Source organism: Gymnogyps californianus, chromosome 5 (assembly GCF_018139145.2).
Source record: "Gymnogyps californianus isolate 813 chromosome 5, ASM1813914v2, whole genome shotgun sequence".
Lineage (NCBI taxonomy): Eukaryota > Metazoa > Chordata > Aves > Accipitriformes > Cathartidae > Gymnogyps > Gymnogyps californianus.
Genome location: NC_059475.1, coordinates 33,310,759 through 33,326,153, shown reverse-complemented (window position 1 = coordinate 33,326,153; position 15,395 = coordinate 33,310,759). Strand labels below are relative to the sequence as shown.

Sequence of the window (15,395 nt, the reverse complement as noted above, 5' to 3'; positions counted from 1 at the left end):
CTAGACCTCTGATCATTCTTCATACCCTCTTCTGAACTTTCTCTAGTTCGGCCACATCTTTCTCAAAGTACAGTGCCCAAAATTGAGCACAGCGCTCCATATGAGGCCCCAACAGCACCAAAGAAAGCAGCATTACTTCACATGCTTTATCATGTCTGATGATATTTATGTTATGATCTATCATCACATTTGGACCCTCTTCTACATGACTATGGTCTAGTCTCCATAGTGTATTTGTAGAGCTGACCATTTTTATTCACACGCTGTAGTTTGCACTTGTCCCGATCAAACCACATGACATTTCTTTCCAGGTAGTCTCTCAATTACCTTTAAATTCAACTCCTGTCTTCTGAAATTATTGCTGCCTTTCCTGGTATCACCTTTAAATTTTATAATTTCTCAGATATTAATGAAAACATCACATAGTAACAGGACCTAAGATCCCTCCTCACACAGAATTCTGCTTGATACAAAGAGACTAAGATCAAGACCACCTCTTGTCCTGGTTTCAGTTGGGATAGAGTTAATTTTCTTCCTAGTAGCTGCTATAGTGCAGTGTTTTGGATTTAGTAGGAAAATAATGTTGATAACACACTGAGGTTTTTAGTTGTTGCTAAGTAGTGTTTATACTAAGTCAAGGATTTTTCAGCTTCTCATGCCCAGCCAGCAAGAAGGCTGGAGGGGCACAAGAAGCTGGGAGGGGACACAGCCAGGACAGCTGACCCAAACTGACCAAAGGGATATTCCATACCATATGACACCATGCCCAGTATATAAACTGGGAGGAGTTGGCTGGGAGGGGCGGATTGCTGCTCGGGAACTAACTAGGGATCAGTCGGCAAGTGGTAAGCAATTGCATTGTGCATCACGTGCTTTGTATAGTCTAATTCTTTTAGTATTATTATTGTCATATTATTATTATTATCATCATTACTTTTTCATTCCTTTCTCTCCTATTAAACTGTCTTTATCTCAACCCATGAGGTGGGTTTTTTCCTGATTCTCTCCCCCGTCCCACTGGATGGGGGGCAGTGAGCGAGCGGCTGCGTGGTGCTTAGTTGCCAGCTGGGGTTAAATCACAACACCCCTCTTTAAAACATACTTGATACACAATCCCCTTACTTCAGAAGTAATATTCCACTACCTTTGCTAAAGTCATCTCATTCCCCTGTTTTAGGCTCATACTCCTTCAGCTTTACGTGGCAACCAAATGACAGAGGAATTTCCAGTACTTTCTTGCATCCCTACAAGTTTATGATCACAGAAGAGCTATTAATTTTTGCATTATCTGGTGAGGGAAAAAAAAGCTGAGAGAAAAAGAACATATGCGTGGATTAAGTAAAACTCAGATTACAGTACTTCCCAGAAGTTATCTTGAAAGTGCAGTTTAAAGTAGGGAAAAAGTGGGAGGTTCTGATAAAGATACTCATGTTTGTAAGAGATAGCAGGCATGAAAAATGACAGTCAGATAAACAAACAGGAAAACATATCCACCAAACTTGAGGATGGGAGAAGGGAAGCCTATTACACAGACTACGTAAAGATGATTTTTAAGACATTAAATTGCAGAAGGAGATGCCTGGCATATCTGAGGGAAGAAGTCAGTCGCATATCATTGCACGGTGAATTTAATTTCCATGCACGGACAGTCATGTGTTCCTCAAACTGTTAACAGAAAAATACCACCACCTAGTATATAAAATGTTGCAAAGAAACATTTTGTCCAATGAAATCTTTCAACTCCACCCAGCAGCTAGTTTTAACTAATTTCAGCCCACTTACACATTTCTTAAGCTTTCCTCTGCCCTTGTGTCATTCTATAGATAGGTCTTTTCTACTTGTCACATTGCATCTTCTCCCGAGTATCCACCTCCTCCTTTCATTTCTCTCAATTTTCTTTAATTGTTGTCCTTATGCCTGTCCCTTCTTCTAGCACTCCTGCCCCAAAACATTAGTGTCTCTGTCTCTTTCTCCCCCTCTCTAAAGTGACACTGTTGAGTTCCACACAGGTACAGCAAAAGCCTACAGACTGGCCCCCAACCCAACTTGTTGACCTCAACTTTTTTACTTGAAAACATGGTTAGGAACAAAATTGATTACTATTAAATGTGTAATCTCCAATACAAGATTTAAAGAAGTTAAGATACCAAAATGTTTCAAACATGCTTTCAAAAGGCCTGCTGAGGCTTGTCTACACTGAAGTTCGCTCCAAAATCCTAACAGGAAAACTATCTGGAACTGTAATATAAACCCTGTTTAAGCAGTTTGAAATGTTTACTGAAACAGTAATCATTAGCCTTACAGACTTGCTTCTGGGAGATACATCAAAAAAAAAAAAAAAAGTGGGACACATACCCAAGAAAAGCATTCCAGCCAATACTGATGAGAACAGCACTCATTTGGATGCAGGCTAGCATTTAAATGGCATCAGTATAGCCACTACAAATGCACTGTATCAGCTGTACTTAAAACAGCTCTAACAAGGTCTAAGTTGTTAACAAGTCAATTTGCTGAAGCAGACTTCTCTAGGTTAAGAATATACATATTACTTAAGACTGAACAACTGAAAAGACTGCTTGCACTCTCCCTTTTCACACACTCCAATATCCCTGTTAACTCTCTTAGCTGCCGTAAGTGCAAATGGAAGCACCTAACATCTCATCCATACCTCAGCACACTGACTATTTTGAGGGAGGAGAGACCCAAATGCCATCTATTCTAAGGCTTTATCTGCATTTGGAAGTCTTCTGAAGCAACTCTTCTAGAAAACTTCAGATTAGAGGCAGCTTATACCCTTCCTTCAGCTTTCATCTGAGCTCTCCTTCTGTTTTTTCCTGCTTTTGCTATTTCTCAGAGTTTCAAGATTAAGTATAACCTTAAAAAAAAAAAGAAGTGTTTTGAGTGTAATCTTAATGAAGCCTGAGCTTATAATGGCATGAAAAGAGTATCCATAAATCTTTCGCCTTTTAATTTCTTATTCTTGACTGAAGAACAAAGCACCTGCCTGCTGTTGCTATGTCACATAAAGCATTCTAGATCTTATGGTCACAGATAACATAAAACTTTGTTAAAAACAGTTACCATAATTAGAGTTCTTCATTTTCTGAGGGCATCAATACAAGGTCAGACTTAGGGTAGTCTGTTCTTAATTATCACAAATTTGTGCACTGCTAACACATGTAACTTAAGCATCCTCTTCCCACTTTTTTTTTTTACTTGCTTCCTAGTCATTTCATGAAATTTAGGAGGGTAGAACTCCAGTATCATTTATCTCCTAGATACGGAGGAAACGGTTACCCCCTTTAAACATTCTGTAGCTTTATGAGAAGTTAGGAAATTGAAAACTGGACATAGTTTGAAAGCCTTCCTTTTACCTACGCTTCTTTAGAGGTCCACTTGATGGGACATCTGCCTCCATTCTCTCACTGCACCTAGCCTGACTCAGGCAGTTTGGACAAAATTAGTTCTTAACAGTCCCTTCCAGCCCTCAACTTTTTATGCTTCTACCTAAAGAATGGATGTCAACATAGGTAAGTGCATCGATGACATGACAAGACCTGAAGTGTCTCCTGAGGCTTTCTCGAGCAAGAACAGAAAATACTGATGGTGTTTCCATCACTTATTATGGAAAATAAAAACGCAACAACAGATGCACTTGATATCTCTGTAGCACTTTATAAGTAGAAATACATAGCTCTACTTATTACTGGAAAGGACCAGTACAAACCAGCATGCCAACTCTAGCACATCTGGGAACTTTAGAACAGATGAATCAGCATTCCCTTCCAACACACACACACGTGTATATAGACATATATGTGCATGTATAAATATATATATGTATATCCACAAGATAAATGGATGCATATCTCAAATGCTGCATATGCATATAGATAAAAGAATCCCTGACAGTAACACTAAGATCCTTCATGGATGCTTATTCCAGAAATCACTGGACTTATGCTTTTAAGTTTCTTCAGGTAAGAAAGTTAAATTTAGGAATGTCTCAGCGTATCAGCTTCCACTATGTTTATAAGGTGTTTTTATTCTGCCCTTGCTTAAAGATAACCAAACAGCCATAATAACTTTTTATTGAATCCCTGTGTGATTTCTGGAGTTATTACTGATACCTTTGTGTGATAGAGCCCGCCTCTGCCCAGACACCACGGCAAGGCAATAAGAAGCCCGCTCAGCCATGCCCCCATCACCTTCCTCCGTAGCCCCCGTCGCTATTTACAGCCCACCAGAGGGTGGCCAGCCAAAACCAAGACCCTCTCGCCCCTCCTCCACCCCTTGGCTAGTAACCAGGCCATCACCTTCTTGCAAGCGGAGAGACCACTCTCAACAAAGCTGCTACGGCCTTATGCCAAGGAGCTTTGCAATTCTCCCGAGGGCCGTTGCCCCACACGACAGGGAACGGGCCCTCCCCGCTGCAGCCCCGGGGGAGGTAGCTGCCGGCAGCCCCTGCCCGCGGGAGGGCAGGGGAAGGGGGGCCGCGCCCTCCAGCCCGCAGCCCCCGAGGGCGTGGGGCCGCCGGGACACGACGCCCCCCGCCCGCGGCCTGCAATGGACACCGCGCCGAGCGGCCTGGCCGTGCCCGGGGCGGCGCGGCAGGGGCGGCCCCTCCCGGGCTGGCAGCCCCCTCCCCGCCGCCCCGAAGGGCTCTGCCCCCTCGCAGCGGAGCGCGGGGTCCCCCTGCTCGGCGGGAGAGGAGCGCCGCGGCCCCCCCCAGGGCCCGAGCCCTCGGGGCGCCGCGCCGTGCCCTGCCGCGGGCGGGATAGGCCCTCGATTCCCCGGCCTGTCGCTAAGAGCCGCCCGAGGAGAGCGCGGCCTGCAGCGCCCGGCCAGGCCCCGGCCTGAAGTTGCCTCCTTCCCCCGCCGCCCCTCCGAGCCCGGAGGCGGGGAAGGAGGAAGAGGCACCTGCGCTCAAGCGCTGCTGGGGTGGGGGGAGGCGGGCAGCCGGCCGCCGAGCCCCGCAGCCCCTCCCCGGCTGGGGGGAAGGGGGTGCAGAGCCTTTCCCCGTCCTCGGTGTCGCAGCTGATGTCAAGCCCTCGCCTCCCTCCTACCTGACAGCATCCCCCCGCCCCCGTGGCTCCCTCAGCCCCGGGCAAGCAACAAGGGGGACGTGAACCCAAAAAACATCGCTACGAAAATAATCTCCCCCCGCCCCCCCCCCGCCCAAACGCGCCCTGCAAGGGGACGAAGGAGGAACAAAACAAAACCCTACTCCCCTCCCCCAAAAGAAGATGGGGGGGTGGCCCCAAAGTGACCAGTCCCTCCATTAAACCGATCCGGTTCCCCGCCCGACACCGAGCGGGACTGCAGCCCTCCCCGCTCCCCCCCCGGCCAAACTCCGGCCCGCCGCCCGCCCCCCGCCCCCTGGCAGCGACCGCTGACCCCCGCCCGTGCCCTGCTGAGCCGGCCCGGGGCACGGCGCTGACAAATGTCCCCCGGCGCCCACAATGCACGCCGCGGGGCTGTTTCCCCTCCGTCGTCGTCGTGTCCCCCCCCCCCCCCCCCCCAAATAATAACCCCCCCTTTTAAGGGGCAAAACACGCGAGCCATCAAATAAAGGGGCACCCCCAGCTTCCACCGCCAGCGCCCTGGAAACACTCTCGTAAAAACTTTGTCCAGGGCTCCCCTCGCCCCCCAAATAGTAGAATTTAAAACCTGTCAACCATTTTAGATCTCTACTTGGGAAACATTATTCCCGGGCACCGGTGGGTTTGAGAAACGACTCTGAGCGCCGCCGCGGCTCCCCTCCCCCCGGGCCGCGGGGGAGGCGGCCGAGGAGGAGGAGGAGGAGGAAGATGCTTTCTGGGGAGGGGGTGGCGGGAGGGGGCGAGGGACGGGGAGCGTTCGCTTTACCTGAGACCAGCCACTGGCCTCCATTGTTGGAGAATTCAATGGCATTGACACAGCCGAAGTGGCCCAGGAGGTCCTTCTTGTAGAGGTTCCTGCAGCCCCGCAGGCGTCTCCGCTGGAAGTCCTGGGTGAGCAGGGGGTCCCCCTCCAAGCCCCGCTGGGACAGGAACCCCACCACCGACCGCATGCTGCCCCCCCGGCCGCCTCTCCTCTTCATGCTGCCGCCTGCGCCGCTCCCCGCCGCTCCTTCCCCCGCCGCCGCCGCCTCCCCTCCCCCGCTTCCCCCCTTGTTATGGTTATGATGATTTTTCTTTAGCCAGCCATGGCAGAGAGGTGTTAGACACTCCGCCGCTTCCTGATCCCGCTGGCTCCTCCCCGCTCCCCTCAGCAGCTGATCCTCAGCTGCAGCCCGCGCCTCCCGGCCCGGCTCTAACGTCGCGCTGCCGCCGCCGCCGCCGCCGCTTTTTAACTCGCTCCTGTAACGGCGCAGGGGGGGACGACGGATAAATTCGCCACTCGGCGGACCTGCGGGAGGACGTTTCCCGCCGCTGCCGCTCACGGCCGCGTTGCGCTGCCTGAGGGGCGGCCCGGCCCGCCTGAAGGGCTTGCTGCCGCCAACGGCCCCGCCGCCGTTAGGGAGGCGGCGGCGGCAGGCAGGCAGGCAGGCAGGCAGGCAGGCAGGCAGGCAGGCAGGCAGGCAGGCAGGCAGGCAGGCAGGCAGGTAGGTAGGCAGGTAGGTAGGTAGGTAGGTGCTGCCGCCGCTGCCGCCGCCGCCGCCGTGAGCGGGCGTCGTCGTCGTCGCCGCCGATCGAGGTGAATGGGAAGGGACCTCTCGGGAGCCACGGCCGGCTCGCCGCGGGGTGCGAGGGGTGCCCCGCGGGGTCCTGCGGACAACGCACCGGAGGGAGGATGAGCAAAAAAAAAAAAAAAATACCCCAAGTGCGTACGGTTTGCAGAGGGGTCTGTCCTCCGTAAATGCTGGGTGATTTCTGCAGGAAATTTCAGGATTTCAAAAAATTATGTCTTCAGAATTTTGTTGGTTTTTTTTCTTTAAGATAGCTTTTATGGGGCTCTCTGAGGTTTTATTGCTTGTTCTCTTCTGCTCCTGCCCAAGCAACACTGAAAATAGGAGGGTTGCCCCTTCCTAAGTAAGTAGATCTCTCTGCAGCCCCAGAAGACTGTTGGAAATACAGATTAATTTTCTTCTCTTACCCTTCAGTATCAACAAAACCCCAAAATGTAGCCAGCTAAACAGGTGGAACTGCTCTGTGTTGTCCTTCACTGTTTTACAACACCCTAACCTGTGTGTTTGTCGGGAAAAAATCTTTTGTCTTTCACAGGACCCTGTCCCTCACATGTAACCTCTGATGCCACGTAAGACACCAGGAGTGTCATTCAAAGAGTAACGTCTGTGAGGCGCAGTGCGGAGCCCCCAGTCCCACCTTGCGGCGTCTGGCTGCATACTCCGCGCGCACAAGGTGAGTAGTCCCAGACCTGCAGCTTGAAACTTTCAGGCCTGTATTTCCCCACAGGCGCAGGTGAACTGGCACCAGTACCTACAGAAGATACTGTTTTTGGAATGTCAGGAATTAGCCTGACGGTCCTGGCCTTCGTTGTGTGGAAGTGCACCTGCTGGGAATTAGGAGTCTCCAAACTTTAAAACAAACAAACAAACCCTTCCTGACGTACACTGTGGTATGGCAACATTACTGAGTACTGTTAGACTGCTACTATGTTCCAGTGACAGCTTTTCAGTAGAAATTGAAATTATTTCATTATAGAAAGTCAGTTAAGTGCTTTGGGATTCTTCTTGGTTAAGATTACAGAAAGAACATGAAATCCTATAAACCATGCTTTTTAGTTGACAACACTATAGCCTTACTTTTAACGTATGACAAAAGAAAATACCAAACTTTTCCTTCTAATCGGACAAAAAAAAAAGTAAGAAAATGTATAAAAAATATAGAACACTTACATTTCAACTTTTTATATAACTTTTTTCTGTATGTGATATCAATAGGTATAAGTGTCAGAACTTAATTACAGGTATAATTGAGAGGAATACACAGACACAGTTAACTGTTTTCTGTTAGAATGATAAGTAACAATGTTAATATGGAAGCGAAAACAAAGAACAGTTAATCTCTTCTGCATCTGAGCTATATGACGATTTTTTTCTACAGTTGTTGACGGCCAACTATTGCTATGTAACATGTCTAGCAAGCCTCAGTATAGAGAGGCATGTCCATCATGATTTGTGTTTATTACCTTAGCTTCAGACACAGGTAAATTGCACTGGTATAAATCATATTTTATAGCTCTTTTGCTTGCATGCCATTAAATTCTGTGCCATACAATTATGTCAGAAACTGTTGCTCACTTCTGAATTCCCAACATAGGTAAGTGGCATTACATTTTTCTACTTATAGACTCTAAACTGACTCCATCAGTTTGTATTCGATTCTCTCCTCTATAATTTTCTTACAGCTCACATCACCATATGATCTGAGAGCCTTCCAGAAATACATTACGGAATCATGGAATCATGGATGGTTTGGGTTGGAAGGAACCTTAAAGATCATCTAGTTCCAACTGCCCTGCCGTGGGCAGGGACACCTTCCACTAGATCAGGTTGCTCAAAGCCTCATCCAGCCTGGCCCTGAACACTGCGGCTGTTGCTTTTTCACTTTTGTCACATGTGGTTCATTTTTTCCTCTTTCCTAAAGTATTGTTCAGGTTGGATATCTTTGGTTTCTGTATTGAAATAAATAGGTGTAGGAGCCTTCCTACACCTGCATTTGAAATGTAACACAATAAAATCTCCGGTGCTTTTTCTCCATGTTCTGGATCCAGTTTCTAGGAAAGCTGTGTACTTACATGGACAAATAGAAATAAAATTATTTCCTAAACCCCCAGAGCTAAGATTTTCAGGAAAGATTTAACTGAGGTTTTTTTAAATCACATTTGTAAGCAGTCAGAAAGAAGATCTCATGTTGTCAGAATTTGAAAGAAAAATAATAGAAGACTGCCAGTCTGTTCTGCTAAATGCAATATTCTCTCACATGACCATACAGGTTAAAAAAAAAAAGTGTTGGTAACCATTCTTTTCACTCTGATTCCTTTGTTTGAATTAATTTTGAATATAACACCTAAGGAAATCATCATGACCTATACTGGTAGCGTTTTCCTTTGAAAATAACATGTTGCTCTGTTAATAATGCCAGTGCTGTAATCTCTTCAAAACACATACACTATTGGCCTGAGTCATGCTGAAGTAGCATCAATGAAGCATCTTTTTCTACTTTAATAGGAACCTTCCGCAGCTTGGAATGGAATTGAGGTATGGACAGTACTTAGTCAAACAGATTGGACTTCATCAAGTTACTGTTCTGTTGGACATGTTAGCATGCGGGGTGCTGTACTGAGACTGTTTGAATGTCACAGACCAAACTGGATTGAGCCTGGCCAGACTCAACGGGCAGAGTAAGTCAGGGTCTGTTTGTACGCACTGCTTGAGCAGCTTAATTCTGTAGGATGTTTATAGTCTCCTCCATGCCTCAAAAGCAGCATGAAATAAAGCACAAAAAATGTTTTGATTGGAATTTCAGCAAGTGGGCAATAGAGGGGAGTAGTCAACTGGAAAGGAAATGGAAGATAATGAACAGGGTGGTGACTTCTGTAAATGCTCTTGGAAATGAAGATGAGTAAATGATGTTTGATGAAATACAGAAGAGGGAACTAGCAGAATGCTTCAGAGAAGTGATGTGGTCAGAGTAATGATCTACGTAAATAATCTTGGGTTCCGGTTTCAGAGTTGCTAATTCCAGGACTGTGCACAGCCCAGTCTCCCAGTAGTACTAAATTGATCTGGATCAGGTATGGCCATGGTGTCACATTGCTCTCGCATTAGCTTCTGCCCATGCTACAGAGTTTTTGTTCTGCCTCTGGAAGGACTTGACACTACCTGATCTGGTTTTAATGTCTGCCGGTACAAAATTATCCCTTCAACATTTTTTCTGAACAAATTTGAATTGGCAGAATGAGTTAAATTGCCTTAGTGGTTTCCATTTGATGGCTGTGGTGTATTTGATCATTAATAGGAGGCCTACAGTCAGCTTTACTCTATTGTCAGATCATGGCATTTACAGCAGTTGATGGCTGTTGTGTTACAAGCTGCGTTGGTTAATGCTGGAGGGAGAGGTATTGGGGCAGTCTAGGTATGGAAGCAAGAGACCTCAACAAGGGTCTTAGTTGCGTGGATGGATCAAAGGACTTTGTCTTAGAGTTGCCATATAGAAGAAGTCTAAAACTTAGATGTACCCAGGGTGCTAGGATCTACAAAGAGGTTTCAGTCAGAGCTGACAGTTGACATACAAGCTTGAGTGGCAGGTAGACTGGTGATGTTATCCACAGATACGCACAAAGAAGATAATAAGAAGGCTTTCAGGGAAGAGAAAGAACCATGTTCTAGCTCTGCTGAGCTTCAACTTCCTGCTAGTCATCAATAGAAGAGAGAAAAAACCTATGATTTGAGTTTGGATAGAGGAAGATAGCTCTCGGGAAAGGAGCAGATCTGTAAATCATCTGCAGAGAGATGTTAGTTGTATTTGTATTTCAGATGAGATAACTCAGAGATAACGTGGGAGGATAAAAGGAGAAGACCAAGGATCCACCTCCCTGAGTCCGTCAAAAAACACTTGGAAGGAAGGCTTCAACAGGTAAAAAGAAAAGATTTTAAGTGAAGCATGGTTGGTTGTGTCAGGTCAGAGAGGATGAGGTTTAAATACTTTTTTTTTTTTTTAGCTCTGTTGAACCTTTGAATGGCTTTGGTTAATCCAGAGTGGAAACGGAGAAGTTTGGACACTGATAGTTAGATGTCTATGGAGTGAGTCTAGAAATGGGGGGGAGAGAGAGAGAGCACGCAGTTATTAGAGAGGAAAGTGGGGCTGAGTCAAGGCTTTTATTCACTTGTTTATTTATACCATTTTTTTATTTTTGAGGGGAAATAGAAACAAAAGGAGGGTAAACCAAGAAGACTATGTCATATTTTAGCCATTTCATTTTTTAAAAATAATTTTGCTTGTGGAATTTATTCCCTCTAGTGGTGTTGTGGTTTAACCCCAGCCAGCAACTAAGCACCACACAGCCGCTTGCTCCCTCCCACCCCCCGGTGGGATAGGGGAGAGACTCAGAAGAGTAAAACTGAGAAAACTCGTGGGTTGGGATAAAGACAGTTTAATAGGTAAAGCAAAAGCCACGCACGTAAGCAAAGCAAAACAAGGAATTCATTCACCACTTCCCATCGGCAGGCAGGTGTTCAGCCATCTCCAGGAAAGCAGGGCTCCATCACACATGAAAGTTACTTGGGAAGACAAACGCCATCACTCCGAATGTCCCCCCCCGCTTCCTTCTTCTTCCCCCAGCTTTACATGCTGAGCGTGATGTCATATGGTGTGGAATATCCCTTTGGTCAGTTGGGGTCAGCTGTCCCAGCTGTGTCGCCTCCCAACTTCTTGTGCACCTCCAGCCTACTCGCTGGTGGGGTGGTGTGAGAAGCAGAAAAGGCCTTGACTCTGTGTGAGCACTGCTCAGCAGTAACGAAAACATCTCTGCATTATCAACACTGTTTCCAGCACAAATCCAAACCATAGGCCCATACTAGCTACTGTGAAGAAGATTAACTCTGTCCCAGCCAAAACCAGCACAAGTGGAAATTAGATGGCTTCTGGGCTTTTCTCCTTTTGCTTACTAATTTCACGGACCAGAAAGGTGGGAAGAACAAGCATTGTTCTCTCAAACATCTCCCTTTGGGGCTGTTCAGCTGAAGATGTAGCTTTAACATGCAGCTGAGCCAATCTAATGACTTGCGGCTGCTGAAAGGTGGCTTTATTTTTTGTGGCTGTGCGTCCTGTCCCTTTCTTTGTGCTGATGCTGCAACTCATTGGACCTGCTTGTCTGCCATTTCACTGAGTTCATCTGGCTCATGGAAGTGTCCCAATGAGTGGCAAAATCAGCACAGGCTAGTCAGGAGTACCCAGCTGGGAGTGGAGTTTTGGGATATGGGGGATGTCACCTTCTTAGCAGCCATGAACTGTGAGGCCACCATAGTGTGCCTTCTGGAACTGAACCACTGGGGCAAGTTAAGCAGCCCTTCAAGAAATGGAGTTGTGAAATTCCTCTCTATTCCTACGTAAGCAATGAAAGAGTTGGCAATTAATAAAGAAATATGTTGATGATGAGCAATGTTAATACAAATCATCCTCATGGGATCAATCTGGCAGCTCACACCTCTGAGCAGTTTTTTCAGATTCTTTGCAAAACCTGCAAACTCTGGCAGATCCCTACAGTGAGTTACCGCTGATTCATCTTTTGACTTAGGATGTAGTTTCACTGACATCTGGCTCTATGGTGAGCTAGTTCAAGGAGTTAAATCAGAAGAAAACTCTATTTTTTGCTGTACTAGCTTTCTGCTCGCTTAATTCCCTGAATCAAACTGGCACCAGTGTTTGCAGAAGTGAGGCAGTAGAATGCCTACAGGTAGAAGGGGGAAGCAGAATTGCCTTTTCAACAGGAGCTAAACCTTCTACCTACCTTGTTGCACTGTGAAACTCCACCTTTAGGATGTGGCTTCGCAGTTGATTGAAACTGATCTCATTCTGACTTTTTGATGAAAGAAGCGGTCCTGCTGCCTCCCTGGTATCAGCCTTGTTAAAACAAACCCTGCTCAAAATGACTTGTTTGAATATGTAGTCATGGGGTTACTAGCATAGACACAAGGAAGATAAATCACATTAGGAGTTGAAATGCGAGTTTGGCTTTCTTCTGTAGCTTGGGATGGGGCCCCAAATAGAGTGTTATTAATGAGCTAGTGGGGACTACACACAGCGCTCTGCTCATTGTCTGCTAACAGCAATTTAAGTCTCAACTGGAGCCTCTTTCCTTTGATATTCCACGATTATTGATTTTCCTTTGAACACCAAGTCATTTACCCTAATCTTCTCCCTGTTAAAGGATGAGCTAACGTGATTATAAAAATAATTTTTTTTCTGCGATCAGCAGAACAAGTGAAGCCTGGTTTCCTGTGGACTCGTCCTGATATGGCACTGCTGTGTGGGTTCTCATATGTATATTAAGCAGTGTCTGCACATGCTTGCCATTTTATCAGTGACAGCTTTATTAGGATCTGTTTCATCGATTTGGCTTTGCATTTCACAGAAGTTACCTTTGTACAAATTTAGATGGAATTGGGCAATGGCTTAAACATGGGGTTTTGGCAAGGAAAGGGGGGGAAGAAAGGGGACCCACAGGCAGAAACACCAACAGACAGTGTAATTGCATAAGCCTTCTTTCCTTAGGAAATCAGGCTAAAAATAAGTCTTTTGACAGACCTCTGCAGAGATCTCAGATCAGGCTACAGAGACAGAAAGAAAAGTAAATCTTGCTGTTTACTATGTAAAGGCTTCCAGTTACCTGCTGCAACAGATTTCTCCTAAGTAAGGCTAAGCCAGCAGTTGGTGTTTACTCACTTGGTTACCTTCTCATCTTCAGCACTGTCCCCATCAGGCTTTGGGAACTTGTTTTTTTTTTGCCAGAGTGCGCTCATGCATCAGTTGCTTTCATTTGTTTCTAATTTAACCTTTATACTTGAATAAATGGCTATGTAGGTAGTAAGACAAGCTGTTAAAGAGACTTGTGGTTTACAGGACTCTGTTTATGTCAGTGATGCCATGAAAAATAAAGGCTTTAAATGCAGCCAAGGATATAATCCTGTTATTGTAGAAAAGCTAGACTTGGGGGTTCCATTATATAGCATTTTCTCTGTGAGACTTTCACTGTGTAATAAATGCTGGGGTAGTTTATTGTTTTTCTCTCTCTTGTAACTTTACACGTAAGCTCCTATTACCTTAGAAACTAAAATAAACAATATGTAAAAGGAAAAACTGGCCTATTTCAGATTTCTGGGTGGATGCCAGTTTATTACAAATGGGTCCAGCTACGAGCAAACTTTGCAGATTTGTTCAGATTTGGTCGCTATTCTGAGCTCATCTTGAGCTCTGATAGAGTTCTCTTAAGAATGCCTTGCCTACCCCGTAAGAGGGCAGCTGGATCCTGGAGCCCAGCCACATGGGCTTCTTCGGTCTCCTTCCAGTCACTTGGGCCTCGAAATAAGTCTGTTGTGTCCCCAGATGTTAACTTTTTTCCTTCAACTAGTTTACAGCTGGATCAGTTCCCTGATTCTCTGACCCTGTCATTACAGAAATGCTGGTGCTGGAGCAAGGGAGCAGGGAGCAAGCAGTCAATCAGGTTGAGCAGGAAATGTGGGACTACCCTTCCAAGTGGCCATCCAGGTTTGTGCTAGATTACAATGACCATGTACAACAAAGCATTATACATGGGGGGGTGGGGGTGGGGGTGTGAAGGGAAGAGGGAGGGAGAGAAGGAGGGAGAACATGTCCATCTGATTGTGGGAACTCAGTTATAGCCAGATCCCTCCAGCTTTTTCTCCTGAGCGTGCACGTGATGCACTTTTCTCCTGAGCGTGAGTCACGTGATGAGCTTCGGAGTAGCGCTGGCTCCTGCTCGGTGACCTCCATTTCAACTGGTCAGCTGTGTCTGGTGCATCGGATCATGGGGATGGACAGAGAAGCCAACGGAAGGACAGGCTGTGACTGTAAGGGAGATGCAGACCTTCCCTGTAGCGGAGAATGAACCAGAAACAAGATGTGTGAGTTACTGCAGTGTGTGAGATTGCGATGCTTTGTAACCCCCAGTGGATAAATATAAAAATGGATAAAAATTTCTTCACTGTTGAGCAAGATCGAGGGTCTTTGCAGAAAGACTTATTGTACAGAAGCTGTAACTCTCAGGTATAAAGCATTTGTATGTTCAAAATGCAGACACAAGTCAATGGAAAACAAAATTTCCTGATGGGACCCCACCACCAGTGAGACCTGACATGATCGCACCATCCTGGCTTAGACCAGGTCCTTAGAACAAGCAGCTGTTTAAGCTTTAATGGCCTGGTCATCTTATTTCTGATAGGGAGAGGGCCTTATTCGCTCAGAGAAGCGTGCTTCTGGAAACCCAGCTGTGTTCCTTGTTTGCTATCAATTGGTCCCTACCTCATTCCTGAGTTAAAAGAAAAAAAGGAGGGGGAAAAAAGCGAGTATTCACCTACAGACAGAAAAAATACTGCTTCTGTAGAGATTTTCCCTGATAACAGCCATTAGCTGCTTTGTTGCACCCCTCGGACAATCTGTCTGCTAAATGCCAAGTCTCTGCTAGGGAGATCCTCCTACCCTGATGATGACATTACAAGTGGCAAAGTTAGAACAAAATGAAACTTGACGCTGACTGCCAAATTGTCAAAGCAATTTAAAGCAGTATTTCCTGTGCTTTCAGTGTCTCCTTCAAACAGATGCAGCTAGCTGGGATTCTAACAGCACAAAAATTGGGAAATATTGGGAATTGCAAAGGAATTGGAAGAAAATGGGTGCTCGGATCCCTTTCAGTTGCAATGGAATTTGGGC

At 46.2% G+C, this 15,395-nt stretch overlaps 1 protein-coding gene and 1 long non-coding RNA gene across 3 annotated transcripts in view; one reads left to right on the top strand and one right to left on the bottom strand.

Moving 5' to 3' along the window:
- DCAF5 (DDB1 and CUL4 associated factor 5) overlaps window positions 1-6,082 on the bottom strand; it is a 77,926-nt gene extending 71,844 nt beyond the window's left edge. The window contains exon 1 of the mRNA XM_050896782.1: window positions 5,869-6,082. Within this exon, the coding sequence (XP_050752739.1) occupies window positions 5,869-6,082 (214 nt within the window). The remainder of the gene's footprint in view (window positions 1-5,868) is intronic.
- A 628-nt stretch (window positions 6,083-6,710) lies between these two features.
- On the top strand, window positions 6,711-14,815 carry LOC127016359 (uncharacterized). Of its 2 annotated transcripts, XR_007766493.1 has the most exons (6): window positions 6,711-7,343; window positions 8,353-8,496; window positions 9,176-9,348; window positions 10,484-10,583; window positions 14,123-14,213; window positions 14,342-14,815. It is a non-coding gene; the product is annotated as an uncharacterized LOC127016359 (long non-coding RNA). The 2 variants fall into 2 exon arrangements; XR_007766492.1 differs by lacking the exons at window positions 9,176-9,348; window positions 10,484-10,583; window positions 14,123-14,213; window positions 14,342-14,815 and having other exon boundaries at window positions 8,353-8,780.
- Window positions 14,816-15,395: the final 580 nt, after the last annotated feature.